This window comes from Brassica oleracea, chromosome C2, assembly GCF_000695525.1.
Source record: "Brassica oleracea var. oleracea cultivar TO1000 chromosome C2, BOL, whole genome shotgun sequence".
In the NCBI taxonomy this organism is placed as follows: domain Eukaryota; kingdom Viridiplantae; phylum Streptophyta; class Magnoliopsida; order Brassicales; family Brassicaceae; genus Brassica; species Brassica oleracea.
In genome coordinates, this window is record NC_027749.1 from 35,819,211 (window position 1) to 35,836,182 (window position 16,972).

At 43.4% G+C, this 16,972-nt stretch overlaps 1 protein-coding gene across 1 annotated transcript; it reads left to right on the forward strand.

Annotated features, from left to right (window-relative positions):
* The first annotated feature begins 4,534 nt into the window (after positions 1-4,534).
* Positions 4,535-6,049, forward strand: LOC106324106. Its single transcript, XM_013762125.1, has 3 exons — positions 4,535-5,094; positions 5,197-5,269; positions 5,372-6,049. Exons 1-3 carry the CDS (start codon positions 4,535-4,537, stop codon positions 6,047-6,049), a joined length of 1,311 nt encoding a protein of 436 aa, XP_013617579.1.
* Positions 6,050-16,972: the final 10,923 nt, after the last annotated feature.

Sequence of the window (16,972 nt, forward strand, 5' to 3'; positions counted from 1 at the left end):
CATGGTGTTCAACCATGGCATTCCCATGATAACGTTGTAAGATGCGGGACGGTCAACGACTAGAAACTCTGTGACTTTTTTAACGGTTCCGGCTTTGACTGCTCAACTGGATCATTGATTCGGTTCCTAGACCTCCACATTATCGTCAAGAGGCTATTGTTGATCTCTCTATGAATGTGGATTCCCTCATAGATGCTCAATCACTTTGTTATGAGAAATAGAGATTGTATTGATCTGATCAAAACGTATACAGACTGAGAGAAATTATCCCTAAGGTTCTCTTCCCACTCTTTACAATATTGATCAAACCTCTTGATACTCTTCCCTAACAATCTCTCCTCCTTAAATAACAAAAGATGAAAGTAACCTTGTGGGAACCGAAATTTGCACTGTCGATTTACACGTTTAAATTAGGAAACTAAGAAAACCCTAATTTTCCAGAGGTACCGGATCTCTGCGAGAGCCAACGACAAGTGACCAAATATATGCGGAAATCGTGAAAAGATAACAAACGAGTTTAGAGAAAACAGTAAATCTTATTTCGAGTCTACGTAAGAGCGTTGTGATCATTACAAGAGATAATTAAAGCTTTGGCCGCAAAGGCTGTCAGCGAGTTACCTAGTTCTAGCGGCCTAAAAGCTCAAACCTAATTGAGTCGCAGCTCGATAACAAAAGACGAAAAAGATACAAAATAGGTTTTTTTGATTGATTTCGGACTGAACCTTGTTAAAGGCTGCCTACGTACCCCTTTCGAGGATCAAGCTGAACATAGCTCAATTGATAGAGCTAGACAAGAGATCGAACTGCCTGGGCAAGTCCTCTAGTAATTGAGTGCCAGTCATAGAAACCGAACTTGTCGAGAATAAAGCCTAAAGTTTTTAAGTGCAGAGAATTCCGAATCTAAAAAGTTCTCCCCATGCCTCTCGCCTAGGACTCCTTATATACTAGCTCCAAGGTCGGTTTAGGCTTTTACTCTTCTGCCCTTAAGCCGTCATAGCATAAAATGGAGATATTCCATTTTTTCCGATCTTCGTATTTATCTTCAAAATTTCGTATTTATCCGTGGAAACTTGACATTTATCTTTCCTTGCGAGCCAAGCGTAAACCGCTATGCGGCTCACGGGCTGTTGGTTAAGAAATCGTAAGTCGGGCCTCGAGTCATGTCCTAGGTCCTTTTGGGCTGTCTTCTAACTTGAAGCGTTTATTACGACTTCTTTCGATAAATAACGAACTTTCCGCATTTTTTACGGTAAAGTTTGATCGATAACTTAGAATGGTGGGGAACGTGAAATGGGTTCGCTACGGTCTTCGGGAGATAGCATCGAAGTGTGGTCGCTACGTAATGACCAATCGGAACACGCGTTCGGTCGCTGCGTAGCGACCCTTCTCGAGCTTTTGTCCGATGACTCTTGTTTCCTCCGCAATGCTTTTCGTAAGGAAGAATCTATTTCGAAAAACTATTCGTCGAAGAAGGTTTTTTTTGTTTTTTTCTTCGGGGATTTGGACGTTAACTTCGTCGAAACCGTTTTCGACCCCAACAAGAACCTCCAACCATGAGATTCTAGGTAGAGTATCATAAAAATATATTAGGAAAAAAATGGTAGAATGAAAAGTATGTCAGATACGGCTTCTTATTTTACAACCTTTAACCACCTCTTTATAAATCCAATAGATAGTTGTCAACCTATAGATCAGTTGTTTTTATTTTAAGTTTAAAGTTTAATTCATTAATAAAAAAATTATAATAATATTACTTTATGGTTTGGATACTCAACATGAAGATCCAACCATGAGTTTGCTCTAACATATTCAGATTAGTTTAATAAATATGAATTTTGATGTAGAAAAGGTGATTTGTTGTTTTGAGAACTTTGTTCCTCAGATATCTTGCGATTAGGTCTTAAACTATAACTGTTGGGGTGAAAAACGGTTATCTCGAAATCAGCATCTAAAATCACCTTTCCTCACGAAGTCTTTTTCGACACACTCTCGACAAAAATTCCCGAGCATAAGCTTCAACGAAAGATGAACCCCGGAACCAAAATCAAACAGTCCAGCTCATCCGTTCGACGAACTGATCCAATCCAGTTTGGCGAATGGCCGAACTGGATCGAATACGCGACCAGCTCGGCCATCCGCCGAGCTGGACCAGTCCAGTTTAGCGGATGCCCGAGGTGGATCGACCACGGGACCAGCTCGGCCATCCGCCGAGCTGGACCAGCCCAGTTCGGCGGATGGCCGAGCTGAATCGACCACACGACCAGCTCGGCCATCCGCCGAGCTGGACTAGTCCAGTTTGGCGGATGGCCGAGCTGGGACGTTCATGCTGTTCTCATCCCGCTCGCAAAGCTTCCTCCCCGAAATTTGATCAAACTTGCTCTTGTCTCACTTCGATCAGAGCCGTCGTTGGAACTTTACGACTTTAAAAACCGCAAGAACTCTTTTTCTCGTATGAAGTTCAAATTTATCGTATGAAACGGCGACGGTTAACTAAACATCTTGAACTGCCTAAATCGTATGAGAAATCCAGGCTTTCTTCGGAATCGACGTCATTTCGAGAGAGCTCTTCGATAAGTCGTGAAAAACGCTTAAGCCGAGAAACAGCCCGAAAAGGCCCGGAACGAGGCTAACAGCCCACTCGCGACCTTGTACAAAATCAAGCCCAATCGATATGACGGTTTATCTTTTATGTGTAGGAGAAGATAAATGTGAAGTTCGGGAGATAAATGCTAATTTTCCAAAGGATAAACACAAAAGATCGAAGGAAAATAGAAAGTTTCCGCGAAGTGATAAACTCAACCAAAGGCAAAAAAGGAAGGGGGAACCGACTTAGAAGGATATATAAGAGGAGCTAAAGCCAGGGGCGAGAGAGAGAGATTTTTAGACCTCTGCTAGCTTAGGATAACTTAGAATTTAGGCTGCTCGATTTAACTTAGACTCTTTTTGTTCTTGTTCTAAGATTAACTTGGCTAGCGAAACTCTGTCCGATTTATCTCTCGCAAATCATGTAACCTCGTTCTTTTATCAATCAATAATACGCCGCTGTGCAATTTACTTTCGATATTCTGTTATCTTTGTCTCTTTCGTTTTTCGTGGTTTACGCAGATAATCTGGGACCTTTAGGAAATTTAGAGTTTCTATCTTTCCTTATTTTACGGAAAATCGATAGTGCAAATTTCGGTTCCCACAGTTTGGCGCTAGAAGGAGGGGGGGGATCGGATTCTCTAACTCAAGAACCACAAAACGACTGAGACACGATATGCCTAATCAAACAGGTAGCAATGTCATCTCCTTCAAGGAAAGAGCAATGATCGATCCGATCAAACCTCTCAACGATCTCCTTGTCGTTGAGCTGACAATCCAGAATATCGATGTCGCAAGGATATTGGTCGACACCGGAAGCTCGGCCGATATCATCTTCAAAAACACCCTCGAAAGAATGAAAAACAATCCATCCAAAATCATGGAAGATTCAAACCCGATAGTAGGACTCTCGGGAGAAGCTACAATGACCCTCGGCACAATCAACCTCTCGGTTAAAGCCGGCAGCATGACGAAAATCATGGAGTTCTTGGTCATCAATCGACCCACATCATATAACGCATAGGAACTCCGTGGCTGAATTCCATGTAAGCAATCCCGTCAACATACCACATGTGTCTCAAATTCCCAACCCCTCGCGGGATCGAGACCATCTGAGGAGATCGGAGAATCTCGCGAGTCTGCTTCGCTCCGGAATTGAAACCAAAAAACCCATCGGCCGAGTTTCTGCTTCGAAAGAAAAAGAAATCGTATGTCGTTTACAACGCCCTAGTACAAGATATGACTGAAATATTATGGTAGTCACGATTAGCCGAAGCTTTGGAAGAGAAACGCGAGCCGACCTGCGAGCCCGTAATTTCGGTATGCTTAGACGAAACATTCCCAGTTCGCTGCATGGAGATCGGCGCGAACCTCAGTGAGTTTCTAAAAACCGAGTTCATAGCTTGTCTTAAAAAATAACTTGCACACGGTCACATGGGCCGCAAAGGATATGCCTGGGATTGACATCATGGTCACATGTCACGAGCTGAACGTTAACCCAACTTTTAAACCTGTCAAACAAAAGAGACAAAAGTTGGGACCCAAACGCGCAGGTACGGTTAACGACGAGGTAAAAACACTCCTCAAAGTCGGATCCATAACAGAAGTGAGGTATCCCGAGTGGCTCACTAACCCGGTCGTTGTCAAAAAGAAAAACGGAAAGTGGCGAGGGTGCGTCGATTTCACCGATCTCAATAAGGCATGTCCAATGGATAGCTTCCCATTGCCACACATCGATCGATTAGTCGAAGCAACGGCAGGGAACAAACTCGTATCCTTTATGGACGCATTCTCCGGGTATAATCAAATCGTGATGAACCCTGACGATCAAGAGGAAAACCGCATTCATTACTGACCGCAGCACTTACTGCTACAAAGTGATGCCGTTCGGTCTTAAGAATGTTGGTGCAACTTATCAACGACTCGTCAATCGTATGTTCATTGGAATCCAATGGAGGTGTACATTGATGACATGCTCATGAAATCCCTCGAAGAGCAGGATCATATCACTCACCTCCAAGAGTGCTTCGAAAGGCTAAACCTACACAATATGAAACTTAACCCCACTAAGTGTCGGTTCGCAGTAGCATCAGGAGAATTCCCTAAAAAGATCACCGTGCTAATCAAAAAGGCATCCCCGAGAACGAAGCGAGAGGTACAGAGATTAACCGGGAGAGTCACAGCGCTCAACCGCTTTATCTCGCGATCAACGGATAAATATTTGCCTTTCTACGACACCCTAAAGAGGAATAAGAAATTCGAGAGAACTGAACAATGCGAAAAAGCGTTCCAACAGCTGAAATACTTCTTAGCCACTCCCCCGGTGCTCGCAAAACCCGTAGAAGGAGAACCACTATTCATGTACATCGCAGTATCAGTCACGGATGTGAGCGGCGTCCTTATCCGAGAAGAACGTAGCGGGCAAAAGCCCATCTTTTACGGAAGCAAAACTTTGCTCGACGCAGAAATGCGTTATCCGATGATGGAAAAACTGGCGCTTGAATTCGTAATGTAAGCACGGAAGCTAAGGCCGTATTTCCAGTCCCATACAGTCGTAGTACTCACGTCATTCCCCCTGCGGACGATCCTGCATAGCCCCAGTTAATCCGGTAGGTTAGCAAAATGGGCAATCGAGCTGAGCGAGTACGACATCGAGCACCGAGAAAAAGCTTGCGCAAAATCGCAAGTACTCGCCGATTTCTTAGTAGAACTCCCAACAGGGCACACGACTAACCAAGAACCCGATTCGACCTAGACCCTCCACGTCGACGGATCCTCATCCAAACAGGGCTCCGGGATCAGGATCAGACTCACGTCGCCAACTGGGGAAGTACTGGAACAGTCATTCCGACTAGTATTCTACGCCTCAAACAATGAAGCCGAGTACGAAGCCCTAATCGCAGGCTTACGATTGGCTCAGGGCCTAAAGATACACAGCATTCACGCCTATTGTGATTCCCAACTTGTGGCAAGCCAATACAACGGGGAATACGAAGCAAGGGAGGAGAGAATGGAAGCTTACTTGAAACTTGTTGAAAACTTGGCTCAAAGTTTCGACCAATTCGCTCTCACCCGGATTCCTCGTGCCAAAAACGCACAGGCCGACGCCCTAGCCGCCTTGGCATCTAGTTCAGATCCAGGTCTGAGCAGGGTAATTCCTGTAGAGTTCATAGAGCATCCTAGCATCGGGCCGCCTGTCATTATAAACTTAATCGATTCACCCGACGGTGATCCCGACGAAGTCGATGTCCAGGCGACGCATTATCCAGAGCAGTTCAAGTATGGATTCAAGAAACCTTGGACAGAAACAATCCTCGCATACATCGCCGACGGGAAACTCCCAGCAGAAAAATGGGCAGCCCGAAAGATTAAGACCCAATCCGCGCGATACGTCTTGGTCGACGGAGAAATCTACAAGTGGAAATTTTCCGGGCCACTCATGACCTGCGTAGAAGGAGAGAAATAATGAAGGATAATGGAAGAAGTCCACTCTGGATAATGCGGAAACCATTCTGGCGGAAGATCCCTCGCAGTCAAAATCAAATGCCATGGACACTATTGGCCAACGATGATCAAAGATTGCGAGAAGTTTGCGCGAAAATGCGAAAAATGCCAGACTCATGCTCCTACTATCCATCAGCTGGCAGAGGTTCTCTCGTCGATCTCGGCACCATATCCACTCATGCGATGGTCGATGGACATAGTCGGACTCATGCACAGGTCAAAGCAAAAACGATTCTTGTTAGTTTTGACGGATTTCTTCTCAAAATGGGTCAAAGCTGACTCCTACGCAAGCATCAAAGACACCCAACTCGAAAGCTTCGTGTGGAGAAACATCGTCTGCAGACATGGTGTCCCATACGAAATCAAAAGGGACAACGGATCCCAATTTATTTCAACCAGATTCGAGGCATTCTGCGAAAAGTGGAAGATAAGACTTACCAAATCGACTCCTAGATACCCACAATGCAACGGCCAAGCCGAAACAATTAACAAGACCATCCTCGATGGGCTTAAGAAACTATTGGACGCCAAAAAGGGTAGATGGGCCGAAGAACTCGAAGGAGTCTCATGGTCACATCGTACAACTCCGAGACATGCAACGGGAGAAACTTCGTTCGCTCTCGTTAACGGAAGCGAATGTATTATCCCAGCAGAAGTCGAATTTCCTGGGGTACGCAGAAGATTACTCCCAGAACGAGAAGATTCAAATAATTTAATGTTGCTGGACGAACTCGATCTAATCAATGAACGACGGGACCAAGCCCTTATACGAATTCAAAACTATCAACAGGCAGCTGCAAAGTACTACAACACTAACGTACGCAGCTGCAAATTCAAAGAAGGCGACTTAGTCTTACAAAAAAATTTCTAAAACACCGCCGAACGGAATGCAGGAAAACTCGGAACCAACTGGGAAGGACCTTACAAAGTCATAAAAGTAGTCCGACCAGGCGAGTATGAAATCGCAAATTTGCAGGACGCCAAAATTCCGAGAACTTGGAACGCGATGCACCTCAAGAAATACTACCACTAAGCAACATTTTGCACCGAACTACGAGACGGCTTGATCCCAGAAGAGGGTATGTAGGCAATTCGTCATACGACAAGCTCAGCTGTCCCCCCTCATTAAAAAGGGGGGGGGGGGGGGGGGTACGTGGGGGGGGGGGGGGGCTACGTATATGTATACTCGTATACTCCCAAAAAGAAATATCTGATCCTAGATTCGATAGTTTTGAAACTTCTTTTTAACGCAGCGGAAAACATCCCAAAATCCAAATAACATCAGAACACTCCTTCACTTGAAAGAACAACATAAAAAATTTGACCTTCGGCGAAGCGAGACGTCGCTAACGCCCGAAGTACTCTTTTTCGTCAGAAACTTTCAAGTGAAGGGAACGCTGACTTTAAAACAGTCCATCCACGACTATAAAACACACACTCCTTCTTAACACATATCCTTCGCGAAGAATCTAAAACGGTAATATCAACCGATAAGTTTGTTGCTGATCACAACAAATTCTCAACATCCTAAACAGACTAAGCTGTCTCGTAGAGATATCTCTCGAACACCCGACACAAGGGTAATAGCGCTATATAAAAAAATCCAAAATTTTGGTCAGCACTTTTAGGAGACTTAAAAATTGTCCTCGAAGAGATGCTCGATTTGTACCATACAAGTCACGTAAGCCGAGAACATATCGCAAACTTTAAAATAGGACAAAATCAGGTCGAAAACGATACGGGAAACGTAAGTCGAAATAGTCATTGCACCCCCTAAAGCCGTGATTAGACCTAGGTCTGACCCTAAACCGAACACACTGGTCACTAACATCTCTAGGCATAGTATCAAACACCCTGATACGAGATTCCAAAATTTGTCTCTTGGCTAATATTCGTGCATTTTCAGAAATTTCGCAAGTCTTCGCACTACGGAAAACTCTCGAAGCAAATCATGAATATAGCAGCTCACCCAGATTTAGCCTACGAGATGACAACTCGTAGTCTTCCCTCTAACACCCATATAAATACTTTATAAGATTTTAAAAATGCAAAAAACGAAGTTTCATTTAAAAGTCGCAGAAGCGACGGGGATTCAAAGCCACAAGCGGCCAGTCCCAAGATAAAAACACGGCCACACTTGGCCGTTGCAGAACATAAACGTTAACATAAAAAACAAAGCCTCACACGAGACTGCAAACTCAAACATCCTCCGCGCACGGAGCTTCACCTTCACCAATCACCCCTTCCGGGTTTGGAATCACGCCATGTGCACCCTCTTCAACTATGGGATCTTGACCCTCGCCGTCGCCCGAGCTAGACGGAAGGACACACTCGGATTTCAAATCCACAAGGATCTGATCGAAGTCTCCTTCCACCTCCGCTAACTCCGCTCTACGAGCAGAAAGGTCGGCCTCTTTGGCCCGTGGAGACGGGGGCGCCTCACCCCGAAGCAACTGGGCCTCGCTCGTCGCAATGCTCACCCGAGCCAGATCTCTAGCATGAACGGCGCCAGGGAATCAAGGGAATCAATTATCCTAGTCAAACGGGTTTGAAACCCAGCACGCGTGGCCTCCTTGGCTTCTTCATTCAGACCAGTCAGCGAGCCTTCACCACTCTTGATCTTCCCCTTCAACCGACGCAACTCCGAGGATTTCGCCGTCTTCGCCTATTTAGCCTTAATCAAAGAGCTCGCGGTCTTCCCGAGATCCCGCTCAAGCTCGTCAACTCGAGATACAAACTGAGCCACTTCAAGGGAATGAGCGTCCTCGGCGACCTTCAACTTCCCTTCAAGCTGTTATGATCTTTCCTGAGACTCCGTCAACTCCTTAGCAAGGCGTTCAACCTCTGCTCCGCACTCGCCGATCATCCCATCAATCAACAAGACAAACTTAAAAAAAATATATATAAATAAAAGATAATCAAGGAACTATCAAAACACGTTAAGAAGTGGAGAAGAATTTCCCTCGAAACAAACCTTGGCGCGCTGACGGGACGTCGAAACAGAACTGGACCCCTTTGCGGGAAGGGAACCAGCCCAGGGCTCCTTGGCACATCTCCTCTTCTTGGCCACATCAGAGTCAGTACACGGCCTTTTACGACCCTTCGGCGTAGCAGCCGAAATCGCGCCTAGGGCGGGCAGCGCCAAAACAATCACTCTGTTGGCCGTGGGAGGAGGCATCGACTCGTGAACCGGTTCGATGTCATCAACAGTCGCTGGAGTCGTAGAAGAACCCGACGGCTGAAGTTCAACCTCGGGTACCAAAACCCCCGAGGCAGCAGCTCTCACAGCGGGGGCAGCGTCGTGTCAAGGAGGAACCTCAGGTCTTGGAGATACGCCACCGGTGGGGTTCGCCGTCTCCTCAGCCTCGCAACGGGCCATCTCACTTTGGAAGGAGAGAAACTCCGCAATGTGAGCCGAAACAGCTCCAGCGGCAGGGAGAGCCGACGAATTCTCGCCGGCGGCAGGAAGAACAGACGGACTTTCACCGGCGGCGCTGCTCATCTCGACATCACCATCCTTCTGGACATTGCCGGAAGAAGACATCTTGGTGGAGAGAAGTTTTTGAGAGAAAATGCAAGGGGGACTTGAGAAGTTGAGAGAATGTGGAGAGAATGAAGAAGGTAGGTCACTACTTATAGAGAAAACAAGAGTTGAAGGGATTTTTTCCGCATTAAAATAATCGGAAGAAAATTTTCGAGAAAAAGCAATTTTAACCAAGGATTCCAATTAACGCCATCACTCGCCCGCAAGATTCGTACTCGAAACTTGCGAGCCGGCGGGCTAACTGTTGGGGTCAAAAACAGTTATCTCGAAATCAGCGTCTAAATCACCTTTCCTTACGAAGGCTTTCTCGACACACTCTCGACAAAAGTTCCCGAGCATAAGTTTCAAAGAAAGATGAACCTCGGAACCAAAAACAAACAGTCCAGCTCAACCCTTCGACGAACTGATCCAGTCCAGTTCGGCGGATGGCCGAGCTGGATCGAATGGCCGAGCTGGGACGATCGTGCTGTTCTCGTCCAGTCCGCAAAGCTTCCTCCCCGAAATTTGATCAAACTTGCTCTTGTCTCACTTCGATCGGAGGCGCCGTAGGAACTTTACGACTTTAAAAACCCCGAGAACTCGTTTTCTCTTATGAAGTTTGGATTTATCGTATGAAACGGTGACGGTTAACTAAACATCTTGAACTGCCTAAACGTATGAGAAATCCAGGCTTTCTTCGGAATCGACGTCGTTTCGAGAGCGCTCTTCGATAAGTCGTGAAAAACGCTTAAGCCGAGAAACGGCCCGGAAGAAAAAGCCCAGAACAAGGCTAACAGCCCACTCACGACCTTGTACAAAATCAAGCCCAATCGATATGACGGTTTATCTTTTATGTGCAAGAGAAGATAAATGTGAAGTTCGGGAGATAAATGCTAAGTTTCCAAAGGATAAACACAAAAGATCGAAGGAAAATGGAAAGTTTCCGCAAAATGATAAGCTCAACCAAGGGCAAAAAAGGAAGGGGGAACCGAATTAGAAGGATATATAATAGGAGCTAAAGCCAGGGGCGAGAGAGAGAGATTTTTAGACCTAGAAAAACTCTGCTAGCTTAGGAAAACTTAGAATTTAGGCGGCTCGATTTTACTTAGACACTTTTCGTTCTTGTTCTAAGATTAACTTGGCTAGCGAAACTCTGTTTGTCTTATCTCTCGCAAATCATGTAATCTTCTTCTTTTATCAATCAATTATACGCCGATGTGCAATTTACTTTCGATATTCTGTTATCTTTGTCTCTTTCGTTTTTCGTGGTTTAGACAGATAATGCGGGACCTCTGGAAAATTTAGGGTTTCTATCTTTCCTTATTTTACGGAAAATCGACAGTGCGAATTTCGGTTCCCACAATAACATCCCATTTTTCATGTTTCTAATATGCGGCGGTGAATGTTGAAAGGTTTTAAAATGTTAAGTTTACAAACACAATCGCTACATGTGCCACCGCCACTAGCTATGGTGCATTTGCTGACTACTCATAACAAAACTGGAACTACCAATCCTATTCAACGATTTTGCTCCTATGTACACCACCAAAATATCTCCGGTACCTTATTCTCATATACATGCGAAAAGATCATAACTCCGGTACCATATTGAATATTATGTTATTTTTCTATTAAAATTGAATGTTTTAGAATTTTTTGGTTTAGTTTAAAGATCTAACATCCTCTTAATCTCACTTAGGAGGATGTTAGAATATACATATAAAATCTTTTTTTCATTTTTTAATAATAAAAAATATCTAAAGATAAAAATATAGGGTATTATTCTTGTACATCTATGTGAAAAGCCATCAATAGATTTGTCACATCCCGGCCTACCGGTATGTGGATTTCCTTTTTTCCAATTAATTTGGACCAAAGCACATTTTTTTTCTTTCTTTTAATTCAGGCCAGCGTAGTAAACCCTAGGGCATCCTCTTCTTTTCTTATAAATAGAAGTCTCCTCATTTTCTTCTCTGCTATTTAGAAACCAGAGCGAAGCCCTGCAGAGTTCCAGAGAAATCGGAAAACCTTAGCCGTCAAGATTTCTCTTTTTCTCTTCTCTCTTGTTCTCTCTTGGAGACTCTCTCTCTCTCTCTCTCTCTCTCTCTCTCTCTCTCTCTCTTCGCTGGTGGTTGTTCGTTGCGCACCAGAGCCAAGCTGTCGGAGATCCTCGATTAACCTATCCAAGTCTGTGTCCAGATCTCTTCTTGTCTTCTTACTAGATCTGGTTACCGGTGATGATATTGTTTGTGGAAATCCGTAAGCTTCAAATCTGCTTCTTCTCTCTTTTCCATTCGAAGATCTAAGGCCAAGGTGAGAACATATGTGATCTCTTCCTTCCTACTTTCATTATCACTTCATAGTATAAGTATCTAACTAAATCATTCATACCTACGTGTTATTTATAAGCATATGCGTAGTTGTTTGATAAATGAACTATATATATATATATATATATATATATATATATATATATATTATACTTATATATTGTATTGTAATGTGTGAACATCTAGATCTATTCATTGTTGGTTGTTAAATTGAATATGGTTTGATGATGTTTGAGGATTGTATGTAATGATTGTATTGATTGAGGTTATGGTATATGTGGGTGATGTATATGTCGGATGTATATAAGTTAGAGAAAGGCTTAAGGCCTATGTGTGCCGGTGTAATGTGGTGAATATATGTATGTCTAAGGCGTTACATCGTTTCTTTTTGGATCATGTGGCAATTGTGTGAGTTGGCATGATTCATCCCTGGAGCGGGCATGCGGCGTGCCTGTGTGAAGTTAAGAATGTAGTAGCACGTTTCACGTGGAGACACGTGATGTGGCGTGAACGTGTGAATGTAGTCACACCGATCACATGGAGACAGCGTGATGTGGCGTGATCGTGTGGTTGTAGTGGCGCGGATCACGTGGAGACAGCGTGATGTGGCGTGATCGTGTGATCGCGTGAAGGCGTGAAACTCACGGAGACACCGTGATGTGGCTTAGTTTCATGTTGGCACCGTCGGGGTTTATCCTCGTTTCTTGTTGATCGCCTTGCTTTACTGGATGTTCTAGATATAGCTTTTGTTATGTTGTGTGGTGAATGATGGGTGATGATTCCGGGGCTACTGGGCTTTTGTCAAAATGCTCACCCCTCCTTCTTCCCTTTTCATTTCAGGTTCGGCTCATGTTGGTGGGTTTTTGTCAAAGACGTCCTGGGATCCTAAAAACACATTGTTTCGGCCTTGTGGCTGGAGACAAGTGTCATGATATCGCCAACCATTTCAGTTATGTTGGGTTGGGGTGTCACAAGTGGTATCAGAGCCAGATCAATTGGTGACAACTCGTCCTGTGGGAGTCTTGTTAAAGGGTGAGGGTTTGTGTTCTAGTAACGCCAAGCGCATCAATAACCTATATGGGGGGGAGTCAATGAAAACTCATATGTGAAGGGTTAGGGTCGGTACCCTGCAGGGCTGTGAGCCTAGGTCCGCGGGACAGGTTGTTACATAAAAATTCGACTTTTTTTGTGACAACCTGTCCCGCAGACCCAGGCTCACAGCTCTGCAAGGCACCAACCGTAACCCCTCGCATGTGAGTCCTTACTGACTCCACCATGTAGGTGTAGGTTATTGATGCGCTTGGCGTTACTCGGACCCAAGACCTAACCCTTTAACAACTCTCCCACAGGACAAGTTGTCACCGATTGATCTGCATGTCAATTGGTAACAACTCGTCATGTGGAAGTGTTGTTAAAGAGTGTGGTCTTGGGTTCGAGTAACGTCAAGCGCATCAATAACTTTCATGGGGGAGCCAGTGAGAACTCACATGTGAGGGATTAGGGTCGGTGCCCTGCAGGGCTGTGAGCCGGGCTCCGAGTGAGCGGGACGGATTGTCACAAAATTTATACAGAATTTCAAAATCTTTCAAGTTTTTGGTTAGTGCCACCGGTGCACTAAGTTGTGTTTTGAAAAATGTTATTCAATAATTTAATTGGATACATTAATTTCAAAATTCCACTGACTTAGGCCCAAACTTATAAAAATACCCCATGACGTAAAACATATTTGCCAAGCATAGACTTGAATGGAGGATGCAATTGTTAACATTTTGACCTGTTTGGTAACGCTGGTGTGGCCTAGCGAGTTGAGAAAAATTAGGAGATTAATCGTGGATTAATTAGGGATAAATTTTAAGGGTTAATATATATATACTAGTATCCGTAAAAGAAATCAGTAACTGTAGTGTTTTCTAGTGGTTAGTGCGCTAATCCAAGCATTTGAGGTCGCGTCACTACAAGAAATAAGCTAAATAGATATAGATTTATTCATTGCTACAAAAGAGAATCTGTAGCTAAAATGGAGTAAGCGATGGATAGCGACGGACGGAAACCGTGGCGTCAGCGTCGACGCTAACTCCAATCCGTCGTTATGTCGTAGCTCGCTCGCGACGGATGAGCAAGAGCGCTGGCCGTAGCTATTAGCTACACCATGGCTATGGAGTTTTCTGTCGCACCTTAGCAACGCTTTTAGCAAGAGATATAGTGTAGCTAAGTGGCTACAGAACTTGGCAACAATTTATCCTAAGCGAAGTTATAGCAAATGGTGCTACAAATTTAGTTACAAAACATTTGTATCTAAAGAATTGGATTCAGAATAGCTACGACCAAATTTGTGGTTATTATTATTATGACAAAAATTATAGAATCCTCACAATTAAAATTGATTTTTTTGTTTACAATACACAAAAAGCTATATAGATTGATTTTTTAAATCTATAACAGCATAAAAATAAACTGAAACACTTGGAACATAATGGAAACAAAGCATTCATTTAGTAGAAACAGAATATGAAACCGATATGTGAAAACTAACAGACATAACACAAAAAAGATTCTAACTGTTATGTCTTCAATTTCCCAGAAAAAAAAAGCTAACAGAAAGTCAGCAACGCCATCTAGATTCTCGGCTCATTGGTGGTAGGAGGTGAAGATGGAGAAGGGTTGGTAGTTGCATCAGAGGCTGTCACTCTCCTCTAGCTTCACACAAAGCAGTGAGCTGCTGGTCATCAACTTGACCATTCCAGTAAGATTAATCACCTCTTTCTCCAATTGAGCTTGACGAGTAAGAACAACAGCAGGTGGAGCAATGTGATCATAGTTCTCCATTTGTGCTGTTCCAAGTCCAAACAGCCTGCCTTTGTGTGGCTTGACAACCTACAAAAGCAGAAAAACAAGAAACAAAAATCACTAGACACATACAACAAAACATAACACTACCACAACCATAACAAAATAAAGCCTTATCAAACAATTACCAATAACCATTAACATCTGCAGCAATGGAACCACAAAATAATCTAACATTTGCCTTGTAAAAAGCCTCATCTCTCATAAGTGGTGTGATTGATGCTTCTGAGTTGGAGCCTTGGCTATCAGTCTCATCAGTGCTGGGGTGTTCTGAAACAACAATAGACTCAACTTCTTCAATAATCCTCTGTGCACGCTTGTATACAAACGTGCCATCACTTTTCATATGAGTCTTCCGCACCAGGTCAGTGATAGCTGGCTCCTCACCCTGTTCTTGGAGTTTGTGTTGCTAACATGAAGTGCCTGAGGAGTGTTACAATGTTGCTACATCAACTTCCAGTTGTTATCAGAGACAAAGTTGGGCTTTTTGTTGTTTGTCTTTCCCTTGCTAATGTTGTTTGAGATCATTCTCCTGAGTTGCTTTGTCCAAAGAGCCTTCACCAAATTATGGTGGTCTGAATCCCAGTAATACTTTTGCTGGAAAAAAAAAGAAAAGCAAAATATGATGTCAAAATAGATCTAATCTAAACAAGAAGTAGTTAAGGGAAACAACCAATATGAATCTTACCACAAAATCGGACCACCACTTGTCTTGCTGCTCTGGAGGAACCTCACTGAGATTCCACCAAGCTCCATCAAAATCGTTGGAAAAAGCCCTCTTTATATCATACTTGACCTCATAGTCAGTAGATATCCTATCACAACCACAAAGAACAATTAGTTAGTTAAACTTTTAATACAAATTTATAAAATTTCTGTCAGAAGGATATCTTACGAAAGAGCACCATCTCTCTTCTCAGGGTGGAGAGTTGGCTGGTTTCTGCGTGCAGGTGCTTGTAGTAGTTCCTCAATTCTTCGCAGTGGAAATCCCGGTGAAGCACATGGGTTTGTGTTCTTCACGAAACTGGGTCCACCTCGTCCGGCGGTAGCTCTTGCGGGGAAACCTCCTCTTCTTGGTGGATGCATACTACAAGGATTTCAAAGACATTAGCACAAACAGATAAAAAGAAGAGCTTTAGATGGATCAATCACATAGTTTATTACTAACAGAAGATATGAAAATGGAGAGACTAACTGACTGAAACACACATAGAATGACACACTAAACCATAACACAGAGAACCATTAACAAAATCGTAACACAGAGACTATTAACAAAATAAACTAGATACTACAACACATAAATAAGATTAAAAATAGATAGTCAAGACCAGAGACAAGTTTAACGGAGACAAGATAAACAAGATAGTGAAGACCAGATACAAAGAACAATTACACAGAGAACAAGATAAACCAGAGTAAAGATAAGTCGGATAGTCAAGACCCTAACAAGGAAACCCTAGCTGAGAATATCAGCAGAGGTAATTGATTGTGTCAGACAGAAATAGAGACTCAGAACAGGAATTATAGACCCAGAAACAGATAGTCAAGACAAATTAAAACCCTGAACCTTAAAAACCCCAAATCGAAACCCTAAGAAAGAACTGGTGCAATACCACTTGGTGCAGCCTGGGTATGGCTTCTGCTCCTGGATCACTTGAAGGGGAATGAAATAGGGATGTCCTTGGAGGCTACTAGCACTCTGCTGGACTATGGACGTCTCTCTGAAGCTATGGAATGGCAACAGAGATGGTTTGCTACTCAAAGACACAAGATCACCTTGTAATGTCTAAGATGGGATTCACAGGAATTCCTTCCTTTAAGTGAGATCAATGTTCTTGAGCTGAAAAGAGAAAGCTAGAGACAAGACAACAAAGTTGACTGAATAATTCTTAGATTGAAAGTTGAGAAAACAAAGCTGCCTCCCCCCCCCATGTTCTTAAAGAAATCGACAAACAGAAACCCTAGAAGTAAACCAGGATGGTTTAATTCTAATTCTAATCCTAATCCAATTGAAATTGGTTTATTTTAAAATCCTAATTGTCTTTGGTTTAAATTAAATGAAAGCCCAATAACCAAAGCCCTTACAAAGTAATTAAATTAAACCAACAGGCTGGTTTATCTTGATCTCCTTGTCTTGATCCAAGACCCACGATTTTGGCTATCTCCTGGAGCCTCTCCTCTT